The sequence below is a fragment of the Chlorocebus sabaeus genome, chromosome 21, assembly GCF_047675955.1.
Source record: "Chlorocebus sabaeus isolate Y175 chromosome 21, mChlSab1.0.hap1, whole genome shotgun sequence".
Classification (NCBI taxonomy): Eukaryota; Metazoa; Chordata; class Mammalia; order Primates; family Cercopithecidae; genus Chlorocebus; species Chlorocebus sabaeus.
In genome coordinates this window covers 24,522,379-24,539,228 of record NC_132924.1, presented here as the reverse complement: position 1 = coordinate 24,539,228, position 16,850 = coordinate 24,522,379, and the positions used below count along the sequence as shown (strand labels likewise).

Genomic DNA, 16,850 nt, shown 5'->3' with positions numbered 1-16,850 from the left:
CAACTTCTCAGTCACTGGCCACTCTCTTAAATGAAAAACTCGTTACCCCTTTCTTCCAATTTCTGATGGTTAAAATAAGTTCTTTTCATCTCTCCTAAATTTAGCAAACAGGAAATCATTTAAATGAGCAGTACTAAAAGTTAAAATACTAGTTTAAGCTCCAAATTAGATTCTCTAAGGAATTAATCACTAAATCCCCAAACATAATAAATCACATTGTAAGAGGAAAATAAAAAATAGAGGTTAGAATAATGGATCACAGTAATCCAAACACATGGGTACCATAAAGGTCTTATTTTAGAGGCCTCATTAAAAGTTATTACTGTCTGTTGACAACTCACAATAAAAAGCCATTATTATATCAGTATAATGACTGCTTTCTTAAAAGCTAAATAACTTGGTTCCACAAGAAGTAAACACTTGCTGTTTCCCCGTCAACACTAATTTCTCCCTTTTTGCTGCCCCAGAGACCACTCGCCTCATCTCCTCTCCATCCTTGCACATGATAAATGCACAGTGCACCATGGCAATTCCCAGGTACCATCGGAATTGTCCCTAGTCCGCTGATGTCCAGGTGAAAGGAGGGGTGGGATATGCAGATCGCAACACTCTGCCTACCCCAGCTACATCTGGATCTCAGAGGTGGGAAATGAATAATGTGAAGAAGTGCGGTGACATTATGATTTTACATTCTGAAAAGCTATTATTTTAAAATACAAACTTCAGGAAGAGTATGGAAATTTTAAGGTTCTCAAAAGACTGCTTCAGCTCTTTTCATGGCTAATAAACTTCTCCAACATGTTTACTATCCTTGGCAAGCCCTTGACTTACTCCTCACAGTTTGCTCCAATCCACCAAATCTACCATAGTAAGGCCACCCTTCTTTCCCTAGGGCCATCTTTCTCTGACAAAAATCCAATTACTATTACACTGTGTTTAGGGTTTAATGCTTAATTTAGATATCTTCTAAACAGAGAATAAATTCTCTGACTCCTCCCTTACCCCACCAAACCATTTTTCATGCTCTCGGCATAATTCTTGGCACTGGTATTAGGAAACTGAAGAACTTATAAAGAAATTCATTGACAATACTTCAGATTTTCTTGCAACTAATTTTCTCCTCATTCCCGGCTCCCCTGCTTGTCTCTATTTATTAAATTTGGATGTGCCTTAAGGCTGCATGGAGGCTTCTGCCTGAGAAGCTGTTGCTGATATTGTCAAGCACCCTCCACCTCCATCTTCATGCACTCTTTTCATTCAGCCAATATTTACTCATCAATAATTGATCCATTTCAGTAACATGCATTGCTTGTGTGCTATACAATAGGCTTGCCCTGTCCCACAGAGCTGGAAATACAAAGATGAAAAGAACAAACAAATTTCAAGGACCTTACAGTCTACTATGGACAGATAAAAAGGCATTTACCATGAAGTACACTGAGGGCCTATTCTTGGCATCCAAAAGGATGCCACCATTTGGATATTTCAAAAAAGCAAAAAATTAAATGGAGGGAATATCAATCTCATTGTCTTCGTACTCCTCTCTTCCCAATTATCACTCTTTTCTAAGAATCCATAATCATTAGTGATTCATATTTCCAGCTCCCTATTTTACATCTCTGGGATACATCTGACATGTCTCCGTTTTGATACATAGTATATACATGACACTGGCCCAGTGGTCTAACTCATTGCTGGGTTACTAAAACACAGTCTTCTGCACGTTCTTTTATGTTCAAGTTTTCCATCAAATGGAAATTTACCCCCTGAATTATTCCCCTACTTCCATAAATATCCTTTTTACAGTATTTCCTTTCTTGAAATATTCAATCAGAACTCTCAGTGTTTTCTTCTTTTTATTTCTTTCTTTCTTTCTTTTTGAGATGGAATCTTGCTCTGTTGCCCAGGCTGGAGTGCAGTGGTGTGATCTCAGTTCACTGCAACCTCCACCTCTCCAGTTCAAGCAATTCTCCCGCCTCAGCCTCTTGAGTAGCTGGGATTACAGGTGTGCACCACCACACCAAGTTATTTTTTGTATTTTTAGTAGAGACGGCGTTTCACCAGATTGACCAGGCTGATCTCGAACTCCTGACCTTAAGTGATCCACCTGCCTCGGCCTCCCAACGTGCTGGGATTACAGGTGTGAGCCACGGCACCCAGCCTACTCTCAAGTGTTTTCTGATAGGAAGTACACCTTCTCATAATGGGTTTTAAAGTTCTCTATGAATCATTAACTCCTCCCTGCTCCCAGTGGGCTTGCTCAATGGTGGTAAAAATAATCTGCTGTCTTTGCTTTAATTTAGGCATATTTATATCCCACATACATATTCCATTTCCATTAGTTATTTCCACATATTTTTCTCCTAAGAAATGAATCCCTTACTTTCATGAAAGTATTCTTTAAAATTCATTTTTCTAGTAATTCATTTCTTCCTTGACATAAAGAACCTAACCATTTCAGCAATCCTAAAGCATGTTCCGTAATGAGCATTTTGTGTCACACACCTGGGGCACTCAATGCATTAGAGTCCTATGTACAAGTCTGAAGTACATGCTAACAGTTTTCTGAAACTTAACTTCTTTCTTTTGTCTTATTTGTCACTGGTTTTAGCCAGGTATTCAAATGACCTAATACTTTCACTGAATGAGTATCAATAACCAAGGCATCAGAGCTGATCCAAGTGAAAGTAATAACTATCGTCCTCCAGGGAACTTGAGACCAACTCCTTATAACTGAATGTATAAATCAGTTAATGGACAAATGTCTGTATGTCCAGTTTGAAAACTACAGATCTTCGTATAGCTAGAGGTTATTCATGTCTATTTAAATTTTCATTTCCTTTATCCCACAGAAGAGTAATAATGATTCCCTCTGCCTTTCAATTTATCCCAACTCCATCACTGCACTTCTGGGTGACACAAGTGAGCCAACCCAAGCCAGCCACAGTCCAGCTTCTCAAAAGTAGGCCCGTATCATAAGGAAGTAGTAAGTAAGAGGAGTCAGCAGTAATTTTATATACACTAGCTCCTTGTACTGCTCATTCATTTGAAAATCTTAGCTAAATAAAAGAGAAATATTTATGTAATTTTTAAGAAGCTAAGGGGTATTACAGTGCATCAATCAACAATCCAATAAATACTTCTTAGAATCACTTAGAATGAGATCTTAAAATTCTCCTGTTATCAAAAACTAAAAGAACCATGGAAGGCCGGCACAGTGGCTCACGCCTGTAATCCCAGCACTTTGGGAGGCTGAGGCGGGTAGATCACGAGGTCAGGGGATTGAGACCATCCTGGCTAACATGGTGAAACCCCGTTTCTACTAAAAATACAAAAAAATAGCCAAGCGTGGTGGCAGGCGCCTGTAGTCCCAGCTACTCGGGAGGCTGAGGCAGGAGAATGGCGTGAACCCAGGAGGTAGAGGTTGCAGTGAGCCGAGATCACGTCACTGCACTCCAGCCTGGGTGACAGAGTGAGACTCTGTCTCAAAAGCAAAACAAAACAAAAAAAAAACATGGCGAACATGAAGCTCCACTCCTGTATTTAAAATTATCTAGGTAGAAGCCTGTAAATCTCACAAATTTTTAAGAAGCAAAAATTACCAGGTCTCTAAATCAATATGGTGGGATGTTTGTCCAGGTGCTGAAAACATTTGTGGGGTGAGCCAGGTTCTCCTGCACAGCTAACGTTTTCTGGAGCATTTATACGAAACCTTCCTTCGAAAAGAAGGCACTGATATTATAATTGGCTAGGGAAAAACCAACTCATAACATATAAAGTTTTTTTTTCTTTTCTTTCTACTCCATGTTTTCTTACTTTGTCCCTAAGTAGCCGAGTCTTTAAAAAGCAACAACATTATATATTGGTATCAAGGAATTCCAAGTTTCAGAGTTGTTTATGAAATGATGCTATTTATTGCAGCCAAAATTTGTAAACCAGAATCTAGATTCACACATAACAAAACAGATAAAGTAATAGAGAAGGAGACAGAAGCTGGCAGGGAAAAAAAATATTTCTCCAAAGTGGTATGAATTTGGCATTAATAGGAAGCCAACTCTAGACCACAGAGATAGGCATCTTTTGTCAGCCCATTTCCTAGTCGATTTTTGTTGAGATAAAGCTCCATTTAAAAGACAGTTGCCTACATACAATTCCTGGGTTGTCAAAGTGCTGAATTTGGTCCAGCTAATGAATAAAAAAGTTAACCTTACAGAAAAGTAAGTAATTTTTTGATGACTATTTTTCAGATTCATGTAACACATCTCTAAGGAGCAATGCAAAGAAAATATGACTGGGAATGAGGACACGAAATAGATTAAATGTGTTGCTTTTTAAAAATACTTACTTTTTTATTTAAACCACCGAGACTGTCAGTCTTTACTTTCTTACATTTAATATGATTTTTGAATTAATTTCAATGAATGAAAAATATTTTCTTAAGTTGTGAGAAAACTAAATGACTGCCATTCTCTCTGGCCACTGCTCACAAGAAACACAGTTTTCTAATTCCTTTCCACTCAAAACTGAAATTTTACTTAAAATATATTTAAATATGGTACCACTTTTTTCCTTTCTCTTCTTCAAATTCTGTGGGTATTTTTAATGCTTCCAAGCAAATTTTATTCATTCATGTCACAGAAATGTATTAAGACCTTACTCTGTGCCAGGCCCCAAGGATAAAGTCATGAAGAAAGCCGTGTTTCTGCCTTCCCGAGGTAATACTCTATTGGGAAAGACTGTCAAACGAACAAAAAATGCACCGAAATGTGACAAGTGCTGGAACAGGGGCATTCAGGAGATCCCAGGGGAATAGAGAGCAGAAGAAATCACTTAACTCTAGCAGTAAGGTCATGGAGGAATATGTAAAAGACAGGCTGGTTAAGTGAGGCTCCGGGAACTATGCCTTCTACCACTTGGAAAGCACAGGTGCATGATGATGAGGAGAAGCGCTCTGACCATGTGACCAAGGACGCCCACTCACTATGTGACCTCATTCAACCTCGGCAAGCCACTGCATCCCTGCCTCCTAACCAGAAATAACAAGACTATCTGTTCTGTTCTGGAAAGGATTGCTGTGTGTAATCAAAAGAGCTAATGTTGGTGAAAGCAGAACATAATTTCAAGGAATTCACATTCAGTACAACATTGTTGTTACATTCTATAGCAAAAGAGGCTCTCATAACAGACAAGCCAGGCACTCTGGAGGTAGAAAAGAAAGCCTGCTGTAAATTCAAAATGTTAAAATGTTTGTTAAGTATTAAAAAATCAGTGATACTTCCACATCTTCAGATTTGGAACTGCTTCTCTAGAACTGATCTTAGAGAGGCAAACTAGTGCAATTTATTTTCTCCTCTCATAATCTAATGCTTACGTTCCCTGCCACCACCAAAGGTGGCAGGAAGGTACTTCATAACACATCGGGATTTCTTTGGCTTCTTTAGCTATTAGGTTAGTGCAAAGGTAATTGCGGCTTTTGCATTACTCTTAAGGGCAATTCTAACAGTTCCTTTCCTTTATAGCAATTCATACCACTGACAAATACAGGCAAAAAGGGGCCTCTTCCTTTTCTGTGCATTTTCTACAGGGTTCCTTTTGCTCATCCCCTTTGGCTTTATGGATTTACATAACGAAAGAGAGTTGATTCCGAGATGTGTCAACAAGGCCCCGGGTTTCCATCAGCTTTGGTCTTAAATGAACATAAAACAAAGTGTAGGCATGACATCTGTGGGCCCTCTGATCCTACCCCCCTCATTCAACAGATTAGGGCCATCCCATGCCCTTTGATTCAAGGCAGCATCTCCCCTAAGATAATGATTAATTTCCAAAAAAAAAAAGCAGCACATTTACAGTGGGGAGATCCAACAGATGTCACCTAACCATGTAATCCAGGGTAACATCACCAGTCAGAGGACAGTGACATCATGTGCCCATGAAAGGACGCACTGAGAAGGATGTACCATAACTTCTGTAGCATTCTTGCCAAAAATGCATAACCCTCTTTAATTGAACCATGAGGGAAATATCAGACAAATCCAAATTGAGGAACTTTCTACGAAATAACTGACTGGTACCTTTCAAAAATGTCAAAGCCACAAATGACAAACAAAAAAGCTGAGGGACCGTCACAGACTCGGGGAAACTAAGGAGGCATGACAACCCAATTCAATGTGGGATCTTGGATCAGATCCTTAACCAGAGAAAGGCATTCATAGAAAAACAGGTGAAATCAAATGCCAGCATTGCACCACAGCTTATTTTTTAATTTTGACAACCGTACTGTCATTATGCAAAATGTTAACTTTAGGGGAGGCTGGATGAAGGGCTTATAGGAACATTCTGTACTAACTTTTTTTTTTCTTTTTGAGACAGGGTCTCACTCTGTCACCAGACTGGAGTGCGGTGGTACAATGTTGGCTCACTGCAACCTCTGCCTCCCAGGCTCAAGTGATTCTCCTACCTCAGCCTCCCCAGTAGCTGAGATTACAGTGCCACCATGCCTGGCTAATTTTTGTAGTTTTCATAGAAACGAGGTTTCACCATGTTGGCCAGGCTGGTCTTGAACTCCTGACCTCAAATGATCCACCTGTGTTGGCCTCCCAAAGTCCAATTTATTGCAACTTTTCTTTAAGTCTACCATTAGTTTAAAATAAAAGGCTTAAAAACTTCAAGTGACTCTTACCGGATTTTGCTCTGATTTTCTGGCTTGCACAGATTCACTGAAATTCTCTTTCTAGTAACTGATACTTATGAAATAAAGTTATGAATTCCAAACATCTCTTTATTACTAATACAACGGTAGGGAGGAGATATGCCAATGAATTTATAAACCATTTCGCAAATACAAAGAAAGGAAAAAATAAATCAATAAATGATAATTGTCCATGATTTAATCTACATTTGAGAGTAACAAGATCAAGACTGTTTATTTTTAGTCAGAAGAATGGAAACAGAGTTGCAAATGTGCTATACTTCAATTGCAAGGAATGGTGGGGCTTTTCTGCACCCTCTCCCTGCACCAGGTCCATCTTCATTTGCTTCCTCCAAAAGGAAGAATTGGTAGAACTGGGTGATGTCTGAGATATTCATTGCACCATGATTACAAGTAAACAGACTCATTCTGCTTAAGACACATGGATTCAGGTAGCCCTCCTTTTCATACATCCTTGCTTCAAACCTAGGTGTGCAGATCATTGGTATACTTTGCCCCTTTCCTTTTCCCTGGACAGCAGGCTGGGGATAAAAGGCTCAAGAAGGACAATAGTAGGAACTCTGTTTAGGACTTGAAACCAACAGAGTCACACACGGGGAATCAACAGACACTTGTGCAGTTATTAACAGTGTGACACACTGATTTGGCCTGAGCTATGGCTGTGTACATGCAATCCCTTATAATCTCTTACAATCATTTTTATATAGAATTTGGGTTTCCTGATACCCTCATACATAATATTATAAAAAATCATAACCATTTTCATATATAAAAGAACTAAATGAAAGACAATTATGAAATATCCTCACAGCAGAGAAAGATAGCTATGAAAGAAGACAGCAAGGAAAGCCTAAAGAGGCAGAGTCCGCCTTACCTTCTTAATGAATGCCACCGAAAATGTATCCCACGACACTATGCCATGGTCCATCAGCTCAACGAAGGCCGTCAGGGTGAAGGACAGCATGTCTCCAAAGCTGAAAAAGACAGGGAGGCACAAGAGTCAAGAACCCGAAAGGTGAGCAAAGACACAGAAGCAAGAAAGTTCTGGGAAAGTGAATACAAGCAGAATTTTAAAAGATCAAGAGATAAACAGCAGGACCACAGGTGACTTTCTCACTAACATGAGTGATAAGAAATGACACTAACATGAGTGGCTCAGATGGCCTTGCTGAGGTCAACCAGGGCTTCAGCATCCAACAGACCTGGGCTCACACCAACTCTTGCTCTGGTGAGCTATGTTGTTCTGGGCAATTCACTGACCCTGTCTGAGCCTCTATTTCTTCAGCTGAAAAACTGAGTGGTGATATCTATTTAGCCACAGTGCTACTTACTTAATAAAGCATGTAGCATATAGATACTTAGTAAATGATGACTTAAAGAAAAGCTTCTTGGCTAATGAAATTTGGAGTCGCTTAGGGAGGGCAATGTGCTTCCTTTATTACCCATACACATCAAAAGAGAAAATTAAAAATACTTCTATTAAGAGAATTAGTACTTTTTTTTTTAAGTGGTCTATACATCCCTGTGTGGACACACAGACACAAACATATATGCAAGTAAACATACTCATTTTGATGTTGGCCAGCATTTCGTCTTTAGTTAATAACTTTTCTGGCATATCAATGGAGATAATCACTCCACATAATGGGTTTGCTGACAAAGACTTGCTGAGATTCAGCAGGCCATAAGGTGGGTCTAATATGTGGTTTGAAAATCCAGAGATTAGCCTCAGGCAAATGGAGTTCCACCTAGGACCCTTATTAGACAATATCCTGGTTTCTAGAGCTTTCAAAACAACACTTTAGTAGAGACTTAGATGCACAGAATCTTTTACAGATATTCACCTTTATTGTAAATTATCATCTTCATAAATATTAACACCTTTATGATAAATACTCTTTCTTTGAGTACAATGAATTATGCCAATCAAGATCTGCACAATGTATTACACAACAGCACTGATTCCTAGGCTCAATTTTTAAAAAAATAAAGTTGGTTATATAGATTTTTCATTTGTAGGCTCATGCATACCATTATTGATACCCTACAAAGTCTCCTAACATATTTAGAGTGAACCTTCCCACTTATTTCCAACTAGTAGAATAGAAAACAGGTAACATTTCTTTCGAAACAGCTTCTCAATTTCCCTTCTTCCTACTGTTCTATTTGGCCCAGCCTCAAAAACAACCTTTGAAATTCTGCACCACCACAGAAGACGTAATGCTAAACGGAACCTATAAAAGGGGAAGTGGTTCTCAGGGAAAGACAAAGATCCAAAGCTGCCGGAGACCAGGGAAAACAGAGGGGATGCAACCAGCTAAACGAAAACGGCTAAGCAGGTAGTTTCTGGAGTCAGACAACAGGGGTTCTCCCTCCAGACCTAAGTAGGCAAGTTATGCACCATCCCATGCTTCTGTTTCCTCATTTATTAAAAATGGGGATGATGATGGCAGTGGTAGTCACACCTAGCTCACAGATTTCTGGAGAAATGAGAACAAGCAAACATGCTTAAAGGCCTCCAAATGCTGTGCAGTGAATAGTAAGTAGCGTGTGAGTGTTACTACATTCTCACTATGCAAAAGTGAAATTTTTAAAAGGTAAATGAAGCACAAGATTTTCAAATATTTCACCTTGTGTTAAACATTCTCTGTTCTTAGAACTAGAAAATGAAAGCAAAAACAGCAATGCAAGGAAAGCCAAACCATTCAGACCAGATGGAAAAGCAGCTAATACCTCTGGATTTTCAGAGCTGCACAGGGCAACCTTGATCTTACAGGTGCCCCCTAGGTGGCATCAAAGGATCATGCCTCAAAAAGAAATTCCAAACCAGACAACACAAACTTATTTGAAGAACAGAACAGAACATTACAAAGACAGGTGGGATACTGAGCTGAAGAGAGTAGTGAGAAAGGTTAAATAAAAATTCCAGAATGACTCTTTCTACAGACAATGGGTCACATGAAAATCCAAATATCCGACTGCAAAAGGAAAACAAAAAAAAATCAGAAAAGAAAGTAAAAAGATTGCCTCAGGAAAATAAGAGCTAGGAAATAAAAGCAATTAGTAAGATTTATTAACAGACTGGGTAGGCATTAGTATTACTGTGAAAACCTTATTACATAGTAACATATAGCATTAGCAGTAAGCAATATTAGCTCATTTATTTTATTTACTTAAAAAGAGGAAAAACAAGAACCAAATGATAACTAATAGTGGACATCTGGTCATACCCAGCATACTAAAAGACCTCAAATGTTAAAAAAAAAAAAAATCCCCTATACACGCCACGGGAGGACAGCATTCACAGCATCTCTACAAGGCAAAAAACCTGCCTCAGTGACATCAACAGCAGCACAGGCAATGGAACAGGCAGTGGCAGAGAAACACACACACTATGGAACCAAACTCTTGGCCTGGTGCCGTGGCTCATGCCTGTAATCCCAGCACTCTGGGAGGCTGAGGCGGGCGGATCACCTGAGGTCAGGAGTTCGAGAGCAGCCTGGCCAACATGGTGAAACCCTGTCTCCGCTAAAAATACAAAAATTAGCCGGTCATGGTGGCAGGCACCTGTAGTCCCAGCTACTCTTCTTGGAAGGCTGAACCCAGGAGGCGGAGGCTGCAGTGAGCCAAGATCATGCCATTGCACTCCAGCCTGGGCGACAGAGTGACTCTGTCTCGAAGAAAAAAGAAAACTAACAACAACAACAAAAAACCTCTTCTCTGCACCCCCATTAGCTAGATAGCACTCAGATAAGATAAGGAAACTAGATGACATTAGTCTTTAGTAGCTCCTTTAAAAGCAAAAGATAAAGTATATTTATGTCCTCTAATACATGAAAGCAACATGACTCTGCTCCCTAGCTACCTGCTCAACAGAACCCTAATCCAAATGATCTTAGTAACATCTGGTACAGTCAATCGTTCCAAAAATACACTCCAGAGCTCTGTCTACAGACTCCTCAGACAGAACAGACTGCAAGGACTTTGGGGGAAAAAGGCTGAAGAGAAGGAAAAAGGGTATCATTTGGTTTCCACATCCCCACGCTTGTTTGGGAGTCAAGATTTCAATTTCTATGGCTGTTAAGAAGGTGGAGCACCATTTCTGAGACTGCAAATAGAGCTATCTGTGCTTCTCAAGTATCCATTAGTGGGAATGATTGGTAAGTGAGAGTAAAGCTTTTTCACAGCATACACCAGTCAAGGTACTCAGAGGAAGGATAGTTCTCCTGGTCTCTCTAATGACATGACAGATAGGGAGAGACAGATAGGAATATATAATAGGATCTATTTTACATATTACTAGTATCTAATATTTATGTAAAATACACATAGGTATATAATATATACATATTACATAATATTCTGTATTACATACATATTCTGTATATAACATATATAATTCATTAGGACTGGTTGCTGGGTGACATAGTAAGTTCCCATACGAAATAACTTTTTCCAAATTCAACTTCAAACTCTCAGTCGCAAAGAAACGATGGCCATGCTAAAATTTTATTACATTCCAAATCAAGGGATTCAATCACCTCTTTCAAGTGAGGTGGCTATAAAAGCTCTTACTGAACCTTGACATAGGTGTTTATTTCCACTCCTAGAGGAGTAATTCAGGCTCCAAACAGGGAAAGCAGAGGGCAAGTCCTGCCTCTGAAATCAGTGCTGGGTACAGAGAGTCAAGGCTAAAAGAATTACGGATAAAAAGCAATCACATGGCATATCCGGGAACATTTTTATTTGTTTGGATTATTTGTATTTTGTAAGTGTTAGGCTAAAGATTGTGCAGTACTGACAGCCACAAATTAAGTCAACTGCAAATTTTACATGCTGGTGGAAAGCCACTGTCACAGCCAACACACCATGTGTGCTGGAATGATTCAAATAAATGTTTCTCATCAACTTAGTAGACACCATCTTCATTCCAACAAAATTCAGCCAATCTCAGAACAAGCATGTAAATTTCTGCTACTAATTTTATAAAAGAATAGTGCTTCCAAATGTTTCCATAGAGTGGTAAGCCCAATAGAATTTTTTTTTTATTTTTATTTATTTAGTTTTTTTGAGACACAGTCTTACTCTTTTGCCCAGGCTGGAGTGCAATAGTGCTATCTCAGCTCTTTGCAACCTCCACCTCCCAGATTGAAGCGATTCTCCTGCCTCAGCCTCCCAAGTAGCTGAGATTACAGGTGCACACCACCACACCCAGCTAATTTTTGTTTTTTTAGTAGAGATGGAGTTTCGCCATGTTGTCCAGGCTAGTCTCAAACTCCTAACCTCAGGTAATCTGCCCGCCTCAGCCTCCCAAAGTGCTGGGATTACAGGCGTGGGCCACCATGCCCGGCCCCAATACAGAATTTGAAAAAAGATGAAAATAAAGGTCACTTTTAAAGCTATAACAAATTGTATTCATCAGATCATTAATTGTCGAGGTTAATGGCCATAGTTCTGCCCTGCCCTCTGAGGTTTTCCATCTGTTTTCCTCCTTGAGGAAGTAAAATGTATACACATTTAAAGGTATGGATTTATAAGTCATCCTTTAGAAAGCATGACTTACCTTCAGAAAGCATGACTTATGTCAGCAAACATTCTTCTAGCTCCTTTGTTAAAAATTTCAGTGCAGGTTGATTCTGGACTCTATTCTACTACATTGATCTGTTTACCCCCTTATACCAGTATCAGACCATCTTGACAGCTAACCTTATAGTAAGTATTGAAATCAGTCAACGAAACTCTTCAACTTTATTGTTGATCATTTTGGCTATTCTAGGTCCCACGCATTACCATTGGTTTTTAGGATTGACTTGCAATTCTTTTTAAAAATAACTGATATAGCACTGAAGCTATAGTTTGAAGATGATATGCTTTGGCTCTGTGTCCCTGCCAAAGGATGTCAGAAAAGAACTGCCATCTAATAATATTGTATCTTCCAACCCATGAAATCTATCCCTCCACTTGTTTAGATCTTCTTTATTTTCTCTCATTTATTTTTAGCAAATAAATAGATATTGCATGACTATCGATAAATTTATCCCTAAAAATAACTTAAGATCTATTTCCACAAATAAATTATGATTTTGACACTTTATAAGTGAAAAATTTAAAATGTTAATTTGCAATGGTTGCTGTTAACATATAAAAATACATTCAGTTTTATATATTGACATTGTATCCTGAAACCTTGCTAAATTCAATTATATCTAGCAGTTTCTTTGTAGATTCCTAAGAATTTTCTAAATAATCATGTTTTCTATGAATAGAGATGGTTTTACATCTTCCTTTCTTATATTACGCTTTTAAGTTTGTTTATTGACTTATTGCAATAGCTAAGAACTCCTACACAAGGTTGAACAGAACTGCAGAAAACAAACATATTTGCCTTATGTAGGGCAGAAAACATTCAGTCTTTCAACATTAAGTATGATGGGGTTCTTGTAGATGACTTTATCAAGATGAGGAAGTTCCCTCTATTCCTAACTTGCTGAGAATTATTATTAATAGACATTAGATTTTATGAAATGCTCTCTCTCCATTAAGATGATTTTTCTCTTTAGGTTTTCTCCTTTATTTCATAAAACGCTGAGCTGCTTGATTGATTTTCAAATGTTAAACTATTTCTGAGATAAGCCCTTATTGGTCACAAGGTATTATCCCTTTAATATATTGCTTGATTATATTTATTAATATGCCTCTGGGGATTTTTGCATCTGGTCTATAATTTTTATTTCCTGTATTGTCTTTGCCAGGTTTTGGTATCAGAGTAATACTGGTATCATAAAATAATGAGAACTGGTCCCTCTCCTCTATTTTCTGAAAGTATGTGTTTAGATTTGATATTTCTTCTACACCATATAATATAGAATTCACCAGTGTAACCAGTTATTGTTGTATGAAAGTTTTCGAGAAATGATTTCAATTTTTTTTCCGAGATAGTCTCGCTCTGTCGCCCAGGCTGGAGTGCAGTGGCACGATATTGGCTCACTGCAACCTCTGTCTCCCGGGTTCAAGCAATTCTCTGCCTCAGCCTCTCAAGTAGCTGGCATTACAGATGCCTGCCACCACGCATGGGTAATTTGTTTGTATTTTTAGTAGAGACAGGGTTTCACCATCTTGGCCAGGCTGGTCTTGAACCCCTGACCTCGTGACCCACCTGCCTTGGCCTCCCAAAGTGCTGGAATTACAGGCATGAGCCACTGCGCCTGGCCAATTTCAATTTTTTAATAACTATGGGTGTCCAAATTTTCTATTTCATCACGAGTCAGTTTTGATGTGTCAGTTTTAGTCCTCTGGGAAGCAGATGCTGAGATTGAGCTATGAGAACAGAGATTGAGTGGGAGTTTGGGCAATGCCCATGAAAGACAAAGCAGGCAGAGAGCAGGATTGGGTATAGAAAGCCTTGGGACCATGAAACAGATCTGACGCCTGGGAAAGGAAGGGGAAGAGGAAGCAAATGCAGATCTGAAAATGTCTTAGCCAACTCAGTGGGATGCTGTAGAACAAACACTGCCTCTTAGAGAAATCCCATAATGGGTAGAAATGACCAGGCTCTGGTATCCCCACCATGTTCAATAACTAAAGACTGCCTTGGGAGAGTACTGAAAGCTGCCATGAATCTGGAATGCCATGAATCTGGAATGTGTGATAACTGAAAACTATCAGCTAATTGCACCCTTCTTGGCAAGTTCTTTCCTGAAAGGAAATCAAAGCCATGCATTTCCATGGCTAACACATTTGTAAATCTGTTTTCCATGGCATTTGTCTATTTCATCCTAAATTTTCTTTCTTTTTTTTTTTTTTTTTTAAAGATAGAATCTCGCTCTGTTGCCCAGGCTGAAATGCAGTGGCATCATCTTGGCTCACTGCAACCTCCGTCTCCCTAGCTCAAGCAATCCCCCCTCAGCCTACCGATTAGCTGGGACTACAGGGACAAGCCATCACACCCAGCTGATTTTTGAATTTTGTTGTAGAGATAGGTTTTTGCCACGTTACCCAGGCTGGTCTTGAACTGCTGGGCTCAAGTGATCCACCTGCCTTGGCCTCCCCAAGTGCTAAAATGTTAAATGTATTAACGTAAAATTATTTGCAATATTCCTTTATTTTATTTTTAATGTCAGTATGATTTGTAGTGATATTCCCTCTTTTATCCCTGGTGTTGACACTGGATTTCTCTTTTTTTTTTTCCTAATAAATATTTGGCTTTAATTTTCTCTATTATTTGTCTCTTTTCTATTTCATTGATTGGTATTATTATTCTTTTTTTTCTACTTACTTCACATTTTTAAAGCTTCTTAAGTAGCAACTTAGACCACTGATTTTTTTTAAAAACCATCCTTCCTTTTCAACATAGATATAAAGCTAAAAATTTCCCTCTAAACACAGCTTGAGCTGCATTCACAAATTTGGGTATATTGTATTTTCATTACTGAATAGTAATGAAATTCATTACTGAATATTTCATAATTTCAACTGGGTTATTCCTTGACTCTTGGATAGTATGAAAGAGTGTTTTCTAATTTCCAAACATCTGAGGCTTTTCGGCTATTTTATTGTTACTGACTTCTAATTTAATCTCCTTGTGATCAAAGAACATAATCTGCGTAATTTTAATCATTTGAACATTCTTCAGCCTTACTATGGACTATCTTGTGAACATTCCATGTGCATTTGAAAATAATGCTTATTCTGCTGTTGTTGAGTCTGATGCTTTATAAATGACAATTAAGGCAAGACCCTTGATAGTGTTGATCAAATCATCTATATCCTTATTATTTTGCCTAGTTTTCATACCAGTTAGGAAAGACTGGTTTTAAAACCTTCAGCTATGCTAATGGGTTTGCCTCTTTTTCTCTTTAGTAGTCCTTTTTTACTTCATGTATTTTAAAACCTTATTATATACATGTATAATAATTTTAAATGAGCACACACATTTAAAACACAAAGGAGGATTAAATCTTAATGAGGTGACCATTTTTATTACTAGTTACCTTTCTTTAACTCTGATAATATATTGCTTCCAAGTCTTATCTTTCCTGATATAAAACCATTGTTTTGTTATTATTAGCATTTGCATGGTATATGTTTTTCCATCCTTTTATTTTCAACGTACATGTGCCCTTGTCTTTATAGTAGATCTCTTATAAACAGCATAGAGCTGGGCCATGCTTTTTAAAAAATTTCATATGACAATCTAAACCTTTTCATTGGGCTGCTTAGTCTATTTACATGTAATGTATTGATATGATTAGATTGAAATCAACCAACTTATTCGTTTTCTGTTTGTCTCAACTATATTTTATTCTACTTCTCTTTTCTTACCTTCTTTTGAATTAATAAAAAAATTTTTTTGGAGTCTGATTTAATTCCTCCTTTGTATTTTGCCCTATGCTTCCTTACACTGTTTTTAGTTGTGACTCTGTGGATTACAATGTGCACCATTAATATACTAATGTCTACTTAAAGGGAAGATTACACATTAGGAAGCTTGCTGTAGTGTAGTTTCTCTTATACCTCCATCCTTTGTGCTCTCATTGTCACACATATTGCATCTACACATGTCATAAACCCTACCAAACAGTATTATAATTTTTGCTTTATATAGTTATAGCCTTTTAAAGAAATTTAAAGGAAAGTAAAATTATATTTTGTCTTTTTATATTACCCACATATTTACTGTTTCTGTTGTTCTTCATATTTTCCTACAGATCTGAATACCTATCTAGTATCATGTCTCACCACTCTGAAGAACTTGCTTCATATATCTCCATCGTTATTTTCTTCTGTAATTATTTCCTCAAATATCTGTCTTCCCCATTCTTTTTCCTCTCCTTTTGGGACTCCAATTAAATGTATTTCAGATCACTTATTATCTCACAGGTCAAGAACTCATTATTCATTTTACCTACTTTTCAGATTGGGTAACTTACACTGATATATCTCCAAGGCTACTGTCTCTTCTTCTGGTATCTTCAACCTCATACAGTAAAATTTTCACTTTACTGTGCTTTTCAATTTTATAACTGACATCTGGTTATTTTTATGGTTTCAATTTCTCTATTAAGACTCTCCATCTGTGCCTTCATTACACTCACACTTTTCTTTAGTTTTTATGAAAGTTTTCATATTTATGAAAGTTTTG

The 16,850-nt window shown here is 38.0% G+C and overlaps 1 protein-coding gene across 4 annotated transcripts in view; it reads right to left on the bottom strand.

Moving 5' to 3' along the window:
* ELMO1 (engulfment and cell motility 1) overlaps positions 1-16,850 on the bottom strand; it is a 578,573-nt gene that overhangs the window by 363,227 nt on the left and 198,496 nt on the right. For all 4 annotated transcript variants that reach the window (XM_007981596.3, XM_007981595.3, XM_073008962.1 and 1 more), the window contains one exon: positions 7,584-7,683. In XM_007981596.3, coding sequence (XP_007979787.1) covers positions 7,584-7,683 — 100 coding nt within the window. The remainder of the gene's footprint in view (positions 1-7,583; positions 7,684-16,850) is intronic.